This window comes from Phaseolus vulgaris, chromosome 2 (assembly GCF_000499845.2).
Source record: "Phaseolus vulgaris cultivar G19833 chromosome 2, P. vulgaris v2.0, whole genome shotgun sequence".
Classification (NCBI taxonomy): Eukaryota; Viridiplantae; Streptophyta; class Magnoliopsida; order Fabales; family Fabaceae; genus Phaseolus; species Phaseolus vulgaris.
This window is the reverse complement of record NC_023758.2, coordinates 27,768,022-27,787,261: the sequence shown is the minus strand read 5'-3', so window position 1 is coordinate 27,787,261 and position 19,240 is coordinate 27,768,022. Positions and strand designations below refer to the sequence as shown.

Here is a 19,240-nt window from a genome sequence, read left to right as displayed (position 1 = left end):
TAGTCCTATAAGAAGTCTTTATGCATAAATGTAATGAAATTCACCAATAATCTTTACATGAGCAAGTTCCATCTTTAAAATGGTGGAAGCGATTACGGTCTCTTACAGAAATTTCCCGTTCATAGATCATGGAAATGAACTTAGTGTAAGTATGACAGTCACTACACATCCTAAGATTTCTTGATATTCTTACGGGAGATCCTTCAGATGTCTGTATTAGAGCAAAAGCAATTGCCAACTTCTGACTATGATATTTCAGTCTCTGTCTCTTTTCTTCTTCATCTACATCAAGCAACACCTGTGATGTGTCTGGTGCATAGCCTTCAAATTTCAACTGCCATTCCATCTGGTGAATCATATCATAGATGGTGTCACATTGTGGTTGAGACTTGTCCTGTGAGACAAACTTGTGGACCTTCCTATTTGCTTCAACCAAACTAAAGCCAGGTGTTTGCACCAAATGTTTTTCAGCCATTTCTGTCCTGATCCTGGCCACATCAGTCCATTTTTGAGCCCTTGCATACATACTTGCTAGCACCAAATAGTCCCCAGGGTTGTGTTGATTCAACTTGAAAACATTCTCAGCTGCTACCTCCCCTATCTCCAAGTTAAGGTGAACCTTACAAGCACTAAGAAGGCTCCTCCAAATCACATCATTAGGCTTAATTTGCATGCCTTTTATGAGGTCACAGGCTTCCTTCAGCATCCCAGCTCTCCCCATAAGATCCACCATGCAACCATAGTGCTGAATTGTTGGTTTGATCTTATGCACAAGTTGCATGCTGTTGAAACATTGAAGACCCTCATTGACAAGACCAGCATGACTGCAAGCACTTAATACACCCACATAAACAACATCATCAGGTGCCAAACCTTCCTCCACCATTTCAGAGAAAACTCTTAGAGCTTCCCTTCCACGCCCGTGAAAGGCGAGCCCTGAGATCATGACAGTGTAAGAGTATCTGTTTTTCACAGCCATACTTTGGAACACACAAAGCCCTTTCTCAAGGCTCCCACATTTTACATACATATCAATTAGAGAAGTTTTGACAACAACATTGAGCTCACTAATGTTCCGCAACAAGATCCCATGTATGCACCTTCCAAGATTAGGAGACCCCAAATGAGTGCAAGCAGAAAGTGCGGTAACTAGAATGCTCTCTTCAGCCCTATGGCGTCCCTCACTGCTCATGTCTCCAAGAAGCATCAAGCAGTCTTGCCACAGTTCCACTCTAGCGTGAGCACCAATGATGGAACTCCATGAAGCCACACTCTTTTCATCCATTTGCTCAAACAAGGCACAAGCATGATTTATTTCCCCACACTTCCCGTACATGCTGATCAAGCCATTCTGCACAAAGGTATCATCCTCGAGACCAGCCTTGAAAACTTGACCATGAATTTGCACTCCCTCCTTGAGAGCACCTAATAGAGAACATGCTTTGAGTACAAACGGGTAGGTGAAGTTGTCATGTTCAATTCCTTTTTCAAGCATCTCAACATAAAGCAACAAAGCTTTTTCTAGATTCATGTTATTCACATTTCCTCTAATCATGGTATTGTACTCAAAGCTACCAGGTTCCTCAATTTGCCTGAAGATTGAGCAAGCATACTCCATGCTGCCCCATCTGGATAGAGCACAAGTGGCAACAAGATTGCTGCCACAGAAAGAATCCAAGAAAAGGCCCAATTTTAGAATTTGGGCATGAACTTGCTTGAATTCTTCCATGCTCTTGCATCTCTTGAGCAAAGACAACCATCCCTGCTCATTGAACTTTGCATTCAATTCAGAGTTTTGGGGTGGATTATTTGGAAGTGACAAAAGATGGGATTGGCAAAGAACAGATGTCCCACTCATCCTTCCATCCACACCATGTTAAACCAGCAAGCTAAGCTAAACATAAAAGAGTATGCAACGCATTATCTAGTCAATAAGATACAAATTACAATTGTCGAAATTAAATTTTCAATACAAGTAAGAATTTGACTCAAAATCTGAATACAGAAACTGGAGAGAGATGGTTATGCACCAGAAAAGGATGAACTTTATGTTCCATTATGCAAGGAAGATGGCTGCAGAGCGTTTGACAAGTGTGTATATGTATGAAACTGGGGTGTGATTATCCCATTTACTGAAATGGCATGGGGAAGAACTGTGATGAGCATTGGTGTGGTTTCGGCCTTTTGCGGCGTGACAGAGAAAAAAAATTCTTCTTTTTTTTTCAGAGGGTTTTTCAGAAGAAGTAAAAAAATGGTAATTTTCATAGGATTTGAATGTGATCCATGAAATTTGAGACAGCATTTGCGGCCACAAAAAAAAGAAAGTTGCATTATGGAACATGGCATTTCTGGATAGGATAATGTTTGGGCCCACCAGATTCTCCTTGCAAGTTCAAAGGCCTCTCATATCTCACCATGTGTATGCTTGGATTTAGTTGGGTAATTACTTTCCAACCCTTGAAAACTATAAATTTATTTTCTTAATTAATTCAACTGTTGTGATTTACTTTGTCTTCCTGGGACTGTTTCCTAATGTGATCCATAAGGACAACAGTAAAATATTCACAACCAGACTGTAAATGTGGTTTGAGGAACCCTTTCAATCTTTGGATCATTATCATGTTATCATGGGATTATGGTATTATTAGAATCATTGGATTAACCTTTTTCTTTGATTTTTCAGCTGGCAAATGTGCAGTGTCCACACTTTTGGGTTATGATGATGGTCTTTATGAGGAGGAAGGTCAAAATAATATCAGAGGAAAAATTTGGGAGAAGACAGAATATGAATGAAAAAACTGTTTACATTTTCCTTGAAAGGCCTGAACAAGATTCATATGTGCCTTATTCTCTCTACCCTTTCTCTGTGATCAGCCTCATGGGCTAAAGGATGCAACTAGTCACTATACCACAGTTCCTATTCATCTGGAACAGAAAAAAACACTCAGAAACTTCTTCTTGGAATTCATTAGGTAACTAAGATAATAAAAAGAAGAAGTATTGCTCTCATAATGAAAAGCACTTCCAACAAAAATTAAACTTGATGAAGTCAGTAACTAGATCCTACAGATTTTACAGTTTGGTCAACTACCTAGTTACAATTAATTGTTCCCAGTGAACCGGTAGAACTCAACGCTGTTGCTATCAAAGAAGCAGAAGGGAGGGAAGAAATAAAATAGTTATGTCTATCCTTTTTATTTCTTCACAAAAATTGGACCATAAATTAACGGTAACAAAGAAAATGTTGTATTACAATATAATTTATTATTATATTATTTCATAACAATCAATTATGATATAATATGATTATTTATTATTATATTTATTTGATACAGTAAATTATATTATTATTGTATTTTACAATATAATCAATTATATTATAATATAATTACTTACTCTTGCATTTTAGACATAATCTATGTAATACTGACATGAAAATCCGTACAATCTTCAAAATATAAGACACGAATTTATATATTATATAATTATGAATTATATAAATTGACAATAAATATTCATTAATGATGTTTCAGATAATTGACAATGAATTATATAAGTATGTTTCAAATTTTTTTACAACAAGAAGATGTTTTCCATTACTGATTCAAAATAATTTGTTTCTTATTTTTATAATCATAATAAAAATTTATACAATAAATTTGAGTTTTTAAAAAATTATTGTATTTATTTTTTTAAAATTGTGTTTACCATTGATACTTCATTTAACAAAAAAGTATCTAGCCTCATAGGACATAATCAATTGTGACATGATATATTTAATATCATAATTTACTTTTATATATGCCTATATCAAATATTGTATTTATAGAATATATATTATTGTCAAACCTTATTTTTTTTTAAAAAGAAAAATCATTCCTATATTCACTCTCATTTCTACACAAATTTCCACTGACTTTTAATTATCTGTTTCTCATTGCGTCCATTATCATTTCCTCCATTTGCCTTCTCTATTATCGATTTAATTGAAATTTTCTTACTGTTCACATTTTTTTATTGGACTTGTCAATGTAATAATAGTATTTGAAAAGAAATAAAAAATCCACTACAAATTCATTCTTTCTTTGAAGAGTATTTTTTTTTCATACATATGACCAAATTATTCACACCGCAAAGCAGTTAAACCAATTCTTTGTTCAACAGAGTGTTAAAACATTTAGTATTTCTGTCACCATTCGTGTCATTTGATCAATTTATTGCTGTTACAAGAAAACAGCCTCGAAGGTGGAATGCTTGGGACTGTTCAATGAAAATTACTTCTAACAGTCGATAAAAATGGCCGTATCAAAGAAAATTCCAGATACATAGTCTGCAATAACTCTAATGAGTAAAAACAGCCAGGGTTGAAATGAGCTACCATGTCTGTAAGTTTGCAAGCATAGAACCAACAATTTCTAAGTGAAGTACAAGGGGCAGCTCTTTCCAGCAATCACTCAGAAAGCAGCAGGCAAACCCAAATGAAGCATACAAAGTTGGCCCCATGTCACTTGGAAGTCTCCTCATCTTTTGTCGCCTTAGGATGTGTTCTCTTTAACCTAAGAAATTGTTACAAAGGACAGAAAACAAATAAAAGAAAATTCACGATCCGATTAGATCAGGTGTTTCAGCCTCGATGGACAACAATGCAGTGTGTACTTTCCCTGTCCAACTGTCAAGTCGATCCCGTAAGGATTTGATCTGTTGAATACCCAGAACTCTTGGTTGCACCCAGGAAACATGCACTGTGCCCTCAACTTCATCAATTATACCCTCAATTAGATGAACCTGCAAATAAAGAAATTCACTTTCAAGCTTTAAATTTTAAAACGTTATTTGCCAAAACCTCTATGATAATAATGAAGTTCTCAGATGCAGAAGTTCAACTAAAGAAACTTCCATAAACAAGTACATAATGCTATAAATATTCAGAAAGTTGTCTTCTGTACTTGTAATAAACATTCAGTAAATAGCAAAGTATTTCTAAACCACTGCCGCAATATTCAACAAAAGCATCTGCTTAATCACTGGAAAGGTATAGAAATACAACTAAAAACAACATATTTATTGAATGGAAAAAAAGAGCCCACGTCTAAAGCAGCTTCAGGAGGTAACAACAGGACAAAATGAAAGCAAGAGTAAAGTTAACACAACACCAGTTCAAAAAAACAGTTCAACTTTGAATATAGGGTAAACCCTTTGGGCTTTAATATGGAAAATAATCGGCTCAAAATTCGAGATCAGATAAATAAAGCATTTAGTAACATTCCCAATTAAACCCCTAGTAAAAGATGCAAATGCTCAAAAAAATTTAACCAAATACATTTCTTATTAATGAATGTAGTTAATTTTCAGGTGATAAAAATAGAGTTAATTGCCAATGAAAACTACAAAGAATTATATAATAGGAAATCGAAGTCAAAACAGATTATTTGCACTGCAACCTACTATCAACAATATAGCAAGAAGTTACACATGCCTTAAATGAAACCAAGCATCAAAAGCTCTTCTAAACATGTTTGCACAGACAGGTCATACCCACTCACTTTGAGCATAGCAAAAAGATATCACTAGGTGTTGCTCATGTATCACAGTAAATAACTAAAACTAAAACATAATCAGCTATACATTTTATAAGTAATAATCAATACAACATAAATTCTTCAACTGAGTAGGGACATGTCAACAATATAGCAAGAAGTTACGCATGCCTTAAATGAAACCAAGCATCAAAAGCTCTTCTGAACATGTTTGCACAGACAGGTCATACCACTCACTTTGAGCATAGCAAAAAGATATCACTAGGTGTTGCTTATGTATCACAGTTAATAACTAAAACTCAAAAATAATCAGCTATACATTTTATAAGTAATAATCAACACAACATAAATTCTTCAACTGAGTAGAGACATGTCAACAATATAGCAAGAAGTTACGCAAGCCTTAAATGAAACCAAGCATCAAAAGCTCTTCTGAACATCTTTGCCCAGACAGGTCATACCACTCACTTTGAGCATAGCAAAAAGATATGACTAGGTGTTGCTTATGTATCACAGTTAATAACTAAAACTCAAAAGTAATCAGCTATAAATTTTATAAGTAATACTCAACACTATAAATTCTTCAACTGAGTAGGGACATGTCAGCAGCAAAAGTCAAGAATTTAAAAAATAAAAAAACAGTTAGATTACAGTTTATACCTCCCTTCCCAGACAGAATATAAGCTTAAAACACTGTGATTAATTGTCATTACAGGTCAAGCCTTTGTAGAAAATAATATAAACTAAGAAAAATGAGAAGAAACAAAAACACATCATAAGCTATTTCACATTTACAGAAATGCTTGGGTTGAAGTGCACTACTTGAAATGGTAAAGAAAATCAAACATTTTCTACATTGTTTTCCTTAGAACTTCCAAACAACTTACAGATAAGCTCTTCATTAGGAGATGTTCCACATTCTCTATAGAAAGTTTTGTCCGCTCAGCAATTACACTCAAGGGAATAGTTCGGTCTTCTGAAGGCCGACTGCAGTTTGAGTTGGAATAAAAATAAATAAGGATATTAAATACAACTCAACAGGTGACAACAGTGACAATCGAATTAAACTACACACCTGAATATAATCTCCATCAGACAGAGAATGTTGATCTTTTCCAACAACTTCTTTTCATTTTGAACCAGTGCTGGTTGGGCTCTTAAAGCAGCATTATGCACCCGACACAATTCTTGATATCGTTCTAAATCACCAGAATTGAACGCCTGCAGAATATAGTAAAGCCATTCCACTTTTGTCCCTAGAAGGCTCTTGATCTGTTTAACATATTATACGCTGTGTGAACCAACAAAGTAAAAAGATGGATGAAAGAAAGAAATTTAAAAAATATAGGTGCCCAAAATATTTTGATGTAATTACTCACTATAGGATGGGCAAGTAGCTCTCCAAAGTTGTAGATGTTGTCCCCAAGAAGGGCAGAGAGGGACAAATCAAATGCTAAATCCTAACAAATAAAAAATAGCACATTAATTCATATAAAACCTGCAGACAAATAGAAACAAAGCATAAATGAGTGCTTTAACCTATCCTTATTCCTTATAGAACATTATGCACCTAACCTAATAGTATTTATAAAACTCTGATGAAGTTTCCATTTTACTTAAAAAAATGTATCAACCTATCTTCAAACTCCTCCACATTAATCTTTCTTAGGATAACACAATAAAATTTGCAATGTCGTGACGAAGCAGCCAAATAAAAGTAAAATAAACTCAAATTTTAATATCAGCTACCTTTAATTACCACAGGACATTACCAAGTCAATACAAAGTGTACTTTAGCTACACCATACTCTCAATTTCCTAATGTAAGTCCTAAAGTGCAGGCCAATACAAGAGGAAAGCCTCAACATAAAATTGGACTCTGGCTGCCAAAATATTTGTGTCAATATATATATAAAGTAACTCTAAGCAAAATGTGATTCAAGAGAATAAAAATCAAGTGAAAATACAATTTGCATAATTCCAAATGAATTGCCATAGCAGCAACACTCACAATCAGTGTCGCCAAATTCAAAAAGATTTGGCAGCCATTGCCATCTGCTATTTGTAGATAAGGAGCTTGATGGATAGCAAAAGGAAGCAAGTTGAAAATGGAGCGGGTCAAGCTGGAACATCATCTCAAAGAGTTTCGATAAAGGAAAGGGAGGAGCTTCTGAAACTAGAAAGGGATTTTAGTTGAAGAATCGAAAAAAATAGTAGTGAAGAGGAAGAATTAGAAGAAGGATTACCAAATATTAATTTTGAAATGTTAGGAGAGGAAGCCGAAGGAGATGCCTCTTTGGATGATGAGGGGAATGATTATATAGGGTTAGAAGAGGGGATGGGGATGAGGATTTGTTTTGCAATGAGTCATTTTGTCTTAGTATTTGCCCTGTTGCTATGTTATGAAAATCATGAGATTGAGACTTAAGATGAATGTTATGAATTTTAGTTTTATTTTGTTTTTAATATATTTGTCACTCTTGCTGTTTTTTTTTTAATTTGTATGTGTGTGTATAAATATATAAACACATAGTCCGCCATGGCTTCTGCCATGAGCCGCTCAGCCAACCGCACTCTATTTATATGGTGGATTTTTTGGCTTTCTGCCTCCTCTAGCAATACATAACACAAATTGACTCAAAAGTAACCAGTGTAAGTAAATAGCCATAATTTGAGGCAACAGAAGAGGAAATTTGCAACAATTGTGATAACACACCAGCTTGAATGATTCTGATAGAGACTCCACCGATGTGTATGCCAGATAGAGAAGGGCACTTTTGTAGAACTCTGCAAATTCTTGGCGCGTCTTGTGAAATTGAGACGATACCCAGAAATAGTTAGCATATACAGATGGATCAATATCTGTCATGCTGTCAAGTGTAGTCTTCCCATCTTCTAGGAGTTTCTTGCTTTCCTTCTGGTCACCTTGCTCAAGCTTGAATATTGCTATTTGCATCTTAATGTAGAGGATAGGTTCTTCTATGCGCTGCTCTCTAGTGGCCTCCAACTTCTCAATGACTCCTCCAAGATAAGCAACAGCAGCTTCCTTTTCAGAATACTGCCGAGAAACTATAACAGCAAAATGCGCAAGCTTCAGAAGGTTGATTTTAGTCTCGAAGTCTGTGATGAAATTGTGATATAATTGAATCAACGCATCACCAGCCTGAAAATTTAAGCAATAACCATTTATAAAACAAAAGAAAATTATAAATTATAATAAGACTACAGACACACCAGAAAATTAGTACTGTTCAATAAAAGTAAACTTGATCTTACCATCTGGCTGCTTCCAGCCAAGAATGTGATATAAAAGTTAGACAGGTTAATGACCTAAAGATTTGAGAGAAAGATCCTTACTCAAAATAAACCTACCGAGCATGCAAGGAGAATTCCCATTTCAACATCTTGATAGAGGTCAACAAAATAAGATTGTATCCAGTTTAATTACCTAATCCATTAATCCAAATTTAGCAGGGCTTGCTTGATCTTTGAAATGAAACATCCACATTTCGTTAAATGTGGCTAAAGTACCATCCAAACGACACTGGCTCTGATATTCATGTTCCTTGTCTTACCAGGTCGATAAAAATCATCACTCACCACTCTCCTCCAAATCTAAATAACTAAAACCGTAAACTCCAAATCAGGTCCCCAAAAAATCAGTTTCCAGCAGAACCCTAATTTCACAAATCCCACAACTCGAAGATTTCAATCCTATAACAAGCCCGTCCACATACACCGCCCAACATCATTGATCCCTAACGAAATCCAAACGCAATCCCTGTGAAAAAGGTTCCCATCTTTCCACAGTTCCAAACACAACAACTAACAGCAGCACAATCACCCTCTTGAGACCACATCACCGAGCTACAGTACAGCTTTCCATCAATTGCGAGTGCAGAGAGCGAAATAAAAAAGTGAAGTTAAGAAGAAAAGTGGAACCTGAAAAACAGCGAGTGCAACAAACTGCTCGAGCTTGAGGGTGAGTTGATGCCAGAGCTTCTTCTGGTACAGATCCGCGAGCGAATTGTACCATTCGGCGAGTTCAGGATGCGCGTTGCGCAGCGATTCCAGGTATTGCAGAGCAGCCATTAAGATTGACGAAAGAGAGAAACCCAAAATACGAAATAAAGAAAGTTTTATACTGTGCCCTCTTATTTCTTCTCTATTTATACCCTTCTTCTTTATTTTTAAATTTAACAGTTACCTTGCCTTTTCCTCTCTTACTTCTTCTCAAAGAAATGCATCTTGTAACCTTAGGAACAAGTTAGGCTTAATTTATGAAAGAGACAATTTCTTTTTGTACTCCCATCTTTCTACAATTTATGAAAATCTTCATTTCATCGTTTTGTTTTATAAAAACATGACTTTATAATTGTGTTTAGAAGTTAATTTTTTTTAATGTTATATAAAAAAAAAATTGTTCAATTTTAGGTTCAGAAATTACTTTTTACGAAAAAAATAATAATTACACAGTTTAAAATTATTCTTTTATACAAATAAACTTTCAGACTGTATAATTTACAAGTGTGTTCACATTCAAAAATTTATTTTTTGACAGATTAAATAATTCAAATGTATATTCCTAACTAAATAATTCAAAATAAAATTATTCAAAAAATACTTTCAAAACAAACTACATGGGATTAGTTTGGTCTTTTAACTATCAATAGGACTGCACATGAAAATTATGAGGTGCTGAAAGAAATGGTCACAGTAAGAATTAAGGCCCACGGGTCATATTTTTAAATCTGTGATATACTAAAAACTGTTTCTTTCTGTAGCTCCATACCTTCTTCTCTCACCTCCATATATTTTCAAATTTTCAAAAATATTCCTCTATAATATTCTGGATTATGTAATCTGAAAGTCTTTTTCCAAATGCATGATTACTTTTTGGATTACATAATCCGGAAGTTTTATTTAGCTTCTGAATTATATAATCCAGAAGTCTTTTTTCAAATAAGTTTCCGGATTACATAATTCGAAAATTACTTTATGGATGACACAAAAAGGATAAAAATGTATTTTCATGTTGTGTATAAAGGTGAGAGAAGAAGATATGGAGGTGGAGGAAGAAACAGTCATTTTTCATTTTTCATTTGCAACCTAGTACTTTTTTTCTGTAACCCCATAAATATTAAAAGTCAATTTTATTGTGAAATACGAAAATTAATAGTACATTGTGTAATTTACAAGACATTCTTCCCAAAGTCAATTTTTAACATAAAAAAAACTTCTGATAATTTCATCACTAATATCTAAAGTCAACTATTAAAATTTTCAGAAGCAAATTTATTTTCACAGCTACCCTACTTTTCAGGTATCCAATTAATAAAGAATTATGATTTTCCTCAATAGGTTTTTACTCATAATAATATTATCGCTAATTTATTTTAAAATTTTGAAGTTTTTTTCCCTACCTCATACGTGACATTTTTTCATAATTTAACTTGTAATTTCTTTTTGTCATACCTAGATAAAAATAATTAATTTTAAATTTTTATTCAATTTATTAAAAAAATATATTCAAATAATTATACACATAATAAATAATCTAATTGATATACCCAATATGAAATATTAAAATTGGTTTTATATGAATCTAAATTATCATGTGTATTGTTTATCTGTACTCATCTTCCTCTTCAACCCTAAAACTTAAAAAAATATAATAATTCTATCTCGGATTCCTCGTGACAAATAAAGGATATGGACGCAATTATATTTTACATTCATACACATTGTTTTATTTAAAAAAATAAATAAAAAAGACACGTTTTTTACATCCAAATGAAATAAATTATTTTCAAACTATGTTTTCCTTTAAGTTAAACAAACAAAAACTTATTTAGTTAATTTTTGCAATCAATTTTAATTAGAATTAGTTTTGCAATAACTGGTATAACTAGAACCAATTTAAATTTATTATAAAACTGTAATGAATAATTATGAAAACAATTTAATTTTTACAGTTATCCAAACAAATTTCCATAGATAGATATTTGACATTTGAACATGATTTAGTGAATGTATTGAACTTTAGAACTAACTATTTTCTTGAAACTGTAAATTAAAGATCTTATGCTCATTTGGAGTGGTTTTAAGTTCTGGTTTTCAAGTATATAAATGGTTATTTAATTTGGAAACACTTTTATACTAATTTCTTAAAACCTTTTTTTGATTTAACAGCAAAGGAAAACTGCAATGATTCTTTGCTTGCTCACCATTGAAGAGAGGAAATGATACAAGACTTGAACTGAATCATATGATTGAGATGATCCAACCAAAGAAAGTGATTTTTGAAGTGTGACAACATAAAGCATCTTTATTCTGACTTTGGTGCATAATCAGTGGCAGTTACTAAACCCACCATCATCAAAACCAACCCAATCTGCAACAGTTCCACCAATCCAATTAATGCACAGTGTGGCTAATGATTTACCATGTGACTTCATAACAAAGCAAACTTATTCAACCCACAACACTCTTCTATATTAACCCCTCACTCACTCATCCAACACCACACAACACAAAAGCAAAATGGTGCACCAAGTCACATGCTTTATTCTTTTCCTTCTCTTGGCCACTTCCTTAGTCTCAGTTCACTCCAGGAACACGCTCACCCCAGAGGATCATGCTCAGGAACAGCACAAGATCTGGCACAGGAAGACATGGATGAACCATGGAAGCCACCGTGGCCCCAAGAAACACCTTCTCAATCCAACAATTCAACATCCTTTTCAGCCTCGTGAACTTCCTCTGTAGCTCTCTGCTTAATTATTTGTCTCTCATATGAATCAATTATTAAGTTCATTTTCTTAGCTTTATGATTCATTCATGCATGCCCATTTCTATGTAAGTCCCAACCATTCCAAAAATGTTGTTCCCAGTGACTTGTGTTAGTATTTTGCCACCAAAACACATTCAGTTACACCTTCCAATACTGTTTATGTTATCTATTGTTTCTGTCTATTATACATACATATATATCAGATACTGTGATTAAGGTTGTCTTTTGTGCTATGATTCTTAATTCATGTCTGATTAAGAGGGAAACCACTGATTTGGTGGAAACAGAATGAGAGGAGCATAGGGTAAAGAAAAAACTTGTGTATGATCTGGAAATGAAATGCTGCATATGGATGATGGATGAGTGTGGATCAGAATGGAATTGGTTGTTTACAGAAAGTTGGTGTTTGAGGTCAATGCTTCAATAATCGGATTGAATAGTCGTTGCAACTAATGTTTTAAAAGGCACAACTACCTTACTAATAGTGGTATGAACTGTAAAATTTTTCAAGTTGATTTTTCTTTAACAAGGTAACCAAGAAGGAATGTTTTTTTTAACCAAGTTGGTTTTCCTGCAAGTTGATTGTGCTGATTTATAATTCATCAGCCATTTTTTTTACCAATTTTATAAAAAAATATATTTTACTATGGATGAGAGATACGATTCACAAGTTTCATGGTCCCAATGCTTCAAATAATTGTAAATAATCCATGAGAAAATAGGTTAATGGTTGTCAATCTATTGATTTAATTAAGAATAAATCTTAGGTGCTTAGAACAATACTAGATTACTCTTTCTCTTTTTCAATTTCGTTTGGCATTTAAATTTTAAGATGCTACAACAGAAATTTAAATATTTTGAAAATCTCAAATAAATAAAAAATATTCCTCGTATTTAGTTTTGTTTTCAAAAAATTATAGTATCCTGAAAATAATGTTTTTCGAAAATAGTTTGTTTGTCAAATTTCCCATAAAATTATTCCCGCGAAGTGATAAAAAATCTAACTTTTCTAAATTAGAATAAAAGTTTTAATACATAAAAATTGTCACTCTAATCTTATAACTTATATATATATATATATATATATTGAAATATTATTCTAATCCTGAATCACTTGGATAAGGCACTGAAATTGCTATACTAGTCTCCATGTTCCATTCAAGTTTTGATATAAGAATTAAAAATACATTTAATAGTTTAGATTTTATAAAAAATACATTTTTATATATATTTTGCCTTTCATGTGGACTGGATTCTCTTGACCACATTTCTTTATTTTCTCTTTAGACAGTAACATTTAATTCTTTGGCCATATTGTGAAATAAGATAAAAGTAATTTTGTAAACCGTTGCGTGAGCCAATAATGAAGCCTTTTTTCCATTCCTACTCAAACTAAGATTTACCACACAAAATATGTTCAAAATAGAACCTTTTTGCCACATGTCGTGGTTTTGAATAAAACTCTGCAAAGTTTGTCTTTATCTTCTACTTCATCTTTCATGGACAAAAGGATGTATTTAAAAAGTCAAAAGTGTTTCCAAAATTATATAGAGCTCGTTCATACATTCCCACAGTGAAAGGTGGTTGTTCAAAAAACATTTATATATTTTATCGTGATGTAACATCTCTAACCTCCTTACATCAAGATATAAACATCTCATGCGTAGAATTAGATAATTTTAAAAGTAAATTTATACAAAATTCATCTTCACAGTTCTGCTTATAAAGTGATGTTATCTTCATTTATATATTATAGATTAACATTATTTCTAGTCAAATATCAAATAGAATGAAAGAAAAGATAAGCACGAGGCATTGGATTCAGAGTTAAGCTTGTCTCCTCATATTTTTAGCCGAAATGGACTAGTAGAGAATTCTAGTCATTGTGTGCATTTTGAGCTGGAGCAATAAAAAGAACAGCAATGATATGAAGCTCTTTCCATATAAATAGGAACAGATTTAAACAAAATATCATTCATGATCATGGTTTTGAGTCTTACGACAAATCAGCTGATGATTTCAATCGTTTAATGGATTTTGGAAGCAAAGTTTTAGAATGATGAGAGGAATGTGCTAAACATAGACAGTATGAAATTGTGACAATTTTGTGCTTGACGGATTAAGAAGAAAGAAAAATAAACCTTAATTTTCAACCTTAATTCTCCATTCCTCTGATTTTAACTTCTATCATGCATGGCCTAAGTGAATTCAGGTATTCATCAAGGGTACAAACTGCAAAGGAAAGTATAAATAAGCTTATTAACAGTGGACCCAAAGTAGAAATTTGAAGCATATTACCAGAGTCTTCATATCAAGCAGCTAGAGAAAATGTGCCACACTTCACTTTAATGATTGTACATTTTGAATATACATACCCATATTTGAGCCGCATAATATATAGAAATACCAAAGAACAGCAAAAAGAGATGAAGGGGTGTCACGTTTAAGTTGACAACAAAATACAACATTGAAAACAATACCAGTTCAGATGCCTGAAGCATTACACTCTTCAAGAAGTTTTAAAAGATTATGCTCAGGAGCACTGACAGATGGTAGGATCATTCGATTAGACCGAGATGTCCGAGGCTTGATTCCAGCATCTTCAGATTCAAGTGTTCCTCCTTCCTTCATCACAGGCAGGTCCCCTCTTCTCCTCACAGTTGCAGAAACTCGTTCTTTCCATATTCTTCCATCCTAATATTGAGGAACAAAATTTCAGAGTCCTCTTATTTCCAATACATGAAACAAACAGGAAAGAAAGGCACTTATGTATATACAACCTCCCCGAGATCTCAACTACACTCTTTTTCTTTTTCAAATACAATTATGGTTTTCAAAAGGTTAACCACAATTACCAACAATTATAGTAGAAGGTAAAATTACTCATGAAGGTGTCTACTGATGATAAGTTTTGTAATGACCAACTTCCAATCATCCCTGAATCTTCAGCTTTGAAGTTAAAAGCAGCTAAAGATATAAAAAAAAATGTGACTAGTTGCACCACATTATTTTCAAACTAAGGCAACAATATGGCTGTTCTACCACCACTGTAAATTTGTCGGGGTATATGATGAACAAGAAACCCAAAGGAAAGATCAATTGATTACCAAAACCACCTTACCAAGTTAAGTGGAACCTCAGCTATCCCCTCAGGTACATTCCATACTAGAATGCATAACTGGCAGTAACTACTTCATACTTGTCAACTGTGGTGACACTAATAGGTTGCAATCATATACACATGGATCCACAGAAAAACTAAAGAAGAAAAAAATAAAGAGAACTATTGTAGGAAATAACCCAAAGAATTCTTCGAAAGTCCAAATCCATGTTTTAGCAATTATGTTAGAGCTTTGTAGATAGTTGCTGGCATATTCCAAATTGGAGAAAGAGCTTTATCTTCTGATATTTGTATTAAGTGTAGATTGAGTTCAGAAATTCTTCTGAAAGGTAACCCCAATAGTTGGTTAAGTTAGTCAGTAGCAAAGTTAGAATTTGTTCATTGAGAGCTGGAATAACTAGAGAAAAAAGCATGTTGCCTAGAAACACGAAGATGGCTAGAGAGTAGTAGCTAGTTATTTGATTGTTAGTATTGGGACTAGGGATCTTGCATATAGTAGTACTAGCTATTATAATCCCGTTTCTATCAGCTTCCCATTTGCTTGGTGTTGCGGGTGAAGGATATCCTAAGAATCTTTAGTATTTCTTGTGTAAAAACTTTAAAGGCTTGTTGCATCAATAGAGATATGCCAAAAGGCTTTGTAAGTGCTCCAAGTTTGCAGTAGGTTGGTTTATTTGGTTGTAAAGAAATGCATGAACTTTCACTGGTCAGATTCAACCCATGGATTTACTTTGAGAGAGTAGTTCAACTGGTATCTTTGAGGAGTCATACCAAAAGGTCTCTTTAAGGGGATCTCTTTGATACATATTCAGAGAGACTGGATTGCTGTTCTACACGAATGCTCTTAGCTTATGTTCTTTCCTCTTTTGCTGTACCTTTTAGCCGTAGAGGATATCTTATTCTCATATCATACCTTCTTAATTCTCTCTTTCTAAATCAAATTCACCTTACATAAAAAAAATGTTATAAATAGTCTTAGAATAATAGTTGAAATGGTGTTTTTTTCAAGTTATTTGAATATCAAGATATTTAAACAGGTAGCATGTTCGCTAATAAAAAAGGACAGCATATTGTACACTGAATATTTGCATTCAATCATCAATTGCATTAAAAGTGTAAAAACCTAACATTGACAATATATCAAAATCAAACTCAAACAATAACAACAACAATAACAATGATGATGACAATGTGCAATTTGATACCATACATCCCAACTGCTTATATTTTAAGCTGCTGCATGTAAATGGAAGCACGCCTATATTATTTCTGACCCATCGATTTTACAATGAAAATGTACCACAGTGAGAGGCATTAATTACTGTATTGTAGCGAACAGGCATGCATCATTCCAAAGTTCAAATGATCAATTTTGCCATATACCATGAGACAATCAGATATCAGTCTTACATTAAGAATAGATGGCTCTGGCAACGGGCACTGAATTGGCCTATCACTGTCAAGAGGTTCAATTGGATGTTCAACAGGCTTAAACTCCACAGCCACTTCAATTCCATGAGAAGTGGTAGTTGCAGCACTCGCCACTGCAGCAACAGCCTCTGAGTTTGAGGGCATCACTTCCCTCTCATCCTGCAACATATTAAGTCAACGCACAGGAAACAATATTAAGATCATGCCACCAATTAAAACTCCTTAGATAGTTACATGCTTAACCGAACAAATTGCATAGGCGTTTCTAATTTTCTCCAATCCAACAGCAAATCACATGAACAGTTATCTTGATTATTGCACAACGAGACAAAACAAGGTTTATAATCATTAAATTTAATGTGATTAATCAAATAGCACAAAATAAAAAAGAACTAGGCCTAACCAGCATTTATTGGTCAATCAAGTCCACCCCCAAAAAAGCAATAAAAATCATTGGATTTGGATTGCGAAAAAAGGGTTCATCAGAAGGGAAAAGAAAAACTCTTACCAAAGCACTTTGAGTACGACGGTGGACATTCCTTCCAACAGAGAATCTCGAAAATATACCCACCATGGTTTTTTTCTCCCCAACTCAAAAAGAATCAATACCCACGAAGAAAAAACGTTTCTTTTGATGTTTGGGTGATTATCTAGCCAAAGGTCTATCAGTTATTTATGTTGTTGTTTGGGTGAGGCAGAAAACGCTTGAATCAGTGGTTGCATGAGAAGGGTCCTGATCCGGGGCAAGTTTTGCAACCCGGAAGCAGGTGGTGTTGGAATTGGAAAGCAACAGAGAAAAGGAGAGAGAGAGAGAGAGAGAGAAGAGAGAGAAAGGTTGAGGTGGAGAAGAAAGGAATAGTTTACGTGCCGTGAACGATGATGGTGTTGGCTTTGTTGTGTTGTGCTGAGATGTGTTCTGAAGAGTTTCTCGTTTGGGGAAGTTAATAATAATGTAGTAATAATAATGCTTTGGAATCAGCTCAACAGACACTATCAAACTGTAAGCCATAACAAACAAACAAAATATAAATTAATTATAAATAATTGCAAAACTGAGTGAAAATTAAATTAAATACGTGTTTAGTTATTTCTCTTAAATTAAAATCTGTATATATTCTTTCTTTCAGTTATTCCTATTTGATGAAGTAATTAAAGGAAAACGAAGAATTCTGAAAAAAAAATTATAACTGTCAATCTTCATCTTCTTTGATTTTCAGCATTGACTAAAGAATATTTAAAGAAAAGAATATTAATACTTTGTACATAAACAATACTATGGCCTGTAAAAAAAATGAGTTAATGCAGAAAAAAGCATTTATAAGAATTTAAAATGTGAATGGTGGAATGAAGGTGTTATTGATTGGGCAGAGAAGGGTGTCGCAGTCGAGTGACGAGTGATGACTCCACCGCATCCACCGCCCCAACGGTGTCTTCTTCAACCACACTCAATTTTATTATTGTAAAAAACCACAAAACACAACTTTTATATTACAAAATTTTAATATTTTTAAATATTAAAATTAATTAATTTTGAATATGTTGAAAATTTCTCCTTAATTTTGTGAGAGAACATAATCAATAAATATTGATAATTGATGTATATAAATATTCTAAAATCTTGAAACTCAACTAAAAAATTAAAAATAATATTTTTTAAGATATCTTAAAAATATGATAAACATTAATAGTTGATTATTATTTTATGAATATTTTTATTCTTTATATAATTTTTTTATAAAGAATTAAAAAATAAACAAAGGAAAAGAATAATGTAAAGATAAATAAGATAATAGACATCTACCACCATAATTTACTTTATTTTCTATTATTTATTTATTATTTTCATATATCCACATAAAAGAATAATTAATTTTGATTTTCTCAAAAGAATATAAATAAAAATACAAGAATCCTGAAAGAAAATCCAAATTCAGAAGATAGTATAATTTGTTTATATCTGCTTTTGTTTTTACTTAATTTTTTATTCATTGGTGGAGAATCCATAAACTTGGTGCCTTAGTTTATGATGCCAGCTTTTCTGACTAAACAATTACAACATGTACAATATTACCAAATTATTTTTCTTGAAAGAAATTCTATCAATTAAAAAAACATCCCTTTAACTATTTCCTTTATTCCTTTCATAAAAGCTTATTCTTCTCCTTCTCTCACCCTCTTTTCTTCATTTTCTCTCATGACTTTATGATGGTGTTCTTTGGTTGTGGTTTAAGAAACACTCAAACCCAGATTCTTTGGGTGTGGCTCTTCAAGTGCAGGGGGAACTTACCCTTTACCTTTATCTTTTACCAATTAACTGAATATTGCTTCTGATATGTCATAGTGTAGTTTAAATGTGTT

General features: G+C 33.2%; 3 protein-coding genes across 4 annotated transcripts; all 3 read right to left on the bottom strand.

Annotated features, from left to right (window-relative positions):
• LOC137811201 (pentatricopeptide repeat-containing protein At1g31920) lies at positions 1-2,314 on the bottom strand. 2 transcript variants are annotated; one of them, XM_068612840.1, is made up of 2 exons: positions 2,031-2,314; positions 1-1,894 (listed from the first exon to the last, which is right to left on the bottom strand). In XM_068612840.1, exon 2 carries the CDS (start codon positions 1,856-1,858, stop codon positions 41-43), a length of 1,818 nt encoding a protein of 605 aa, XP_068468941.1. In that variant the 5' UTR covers positions 1,859-1,894; positions 2,031-2,314; the 3' UTR covers positions 1-40. The 2 variants fall into 2 exon arrangements, with proteins under 2 accessions (XP_068468941.1, XP_068468942.1); XM_068612841.1 differs by having other exon boundaries at positions 1-1,889; positions 2,031-2,303.
• A 1,947-nt stretch (positions 2,315-4,261) lies between these two features.
• LOC137811202 (26S proteasome non-ATPase regulatory subunit 13 homolog B) lies at positions 4,262-9,789 on the bottom strand. The gene is made up of 6 exons (XM_068612842.1): positions 9,480-9,789; positions 8,254-8,700; positions 6,917-6,997; positions 6,613-6,809; positions 6,425-6,524; positions 4,262-4,785 (listed from the first exon to the last, which is right to left on the bottom strand). Exons 1-6 carry the CDS (start codon positions 9,627-9,629, stop codon positions 4,600-4,602), a joined length of 1,161 nt encoding a protein of 386 aa, XP_068468943.1. The 5' UTR covers positions 9,630-9,789; the 3' UTR covers positions 4,262-4,599.
• Positions 9,790-14,253: 4,464 nt separating this feature from the next.
• On the bottom strand, positions 14,254-17,825 carry LOC137811200 (uncharacterized). The gene is made up of 4 exons (XM_068612839.1): positions 17,391-17,825; positions 16,862-17,041; positions 14,811-15,024; positions 14,254-14,562 (listed from the first exon to the last, which is right to left on the bottom strand). Exons 1-3 carry the CDS (start codon positions 17,454-17,456, stop codon positions 14,815-14,817), a joined length of 456 nt encoding a protein of 151 aa, XP_068468940.1. The 5' UTR covers positions 17,457-17,825; the 3' UTR covers positions 14,254-14,562; positions 14,811-14,814.
• Between the last annotated feature and the right edge of the window lie 1,415 nt (positions 17,826-19,240).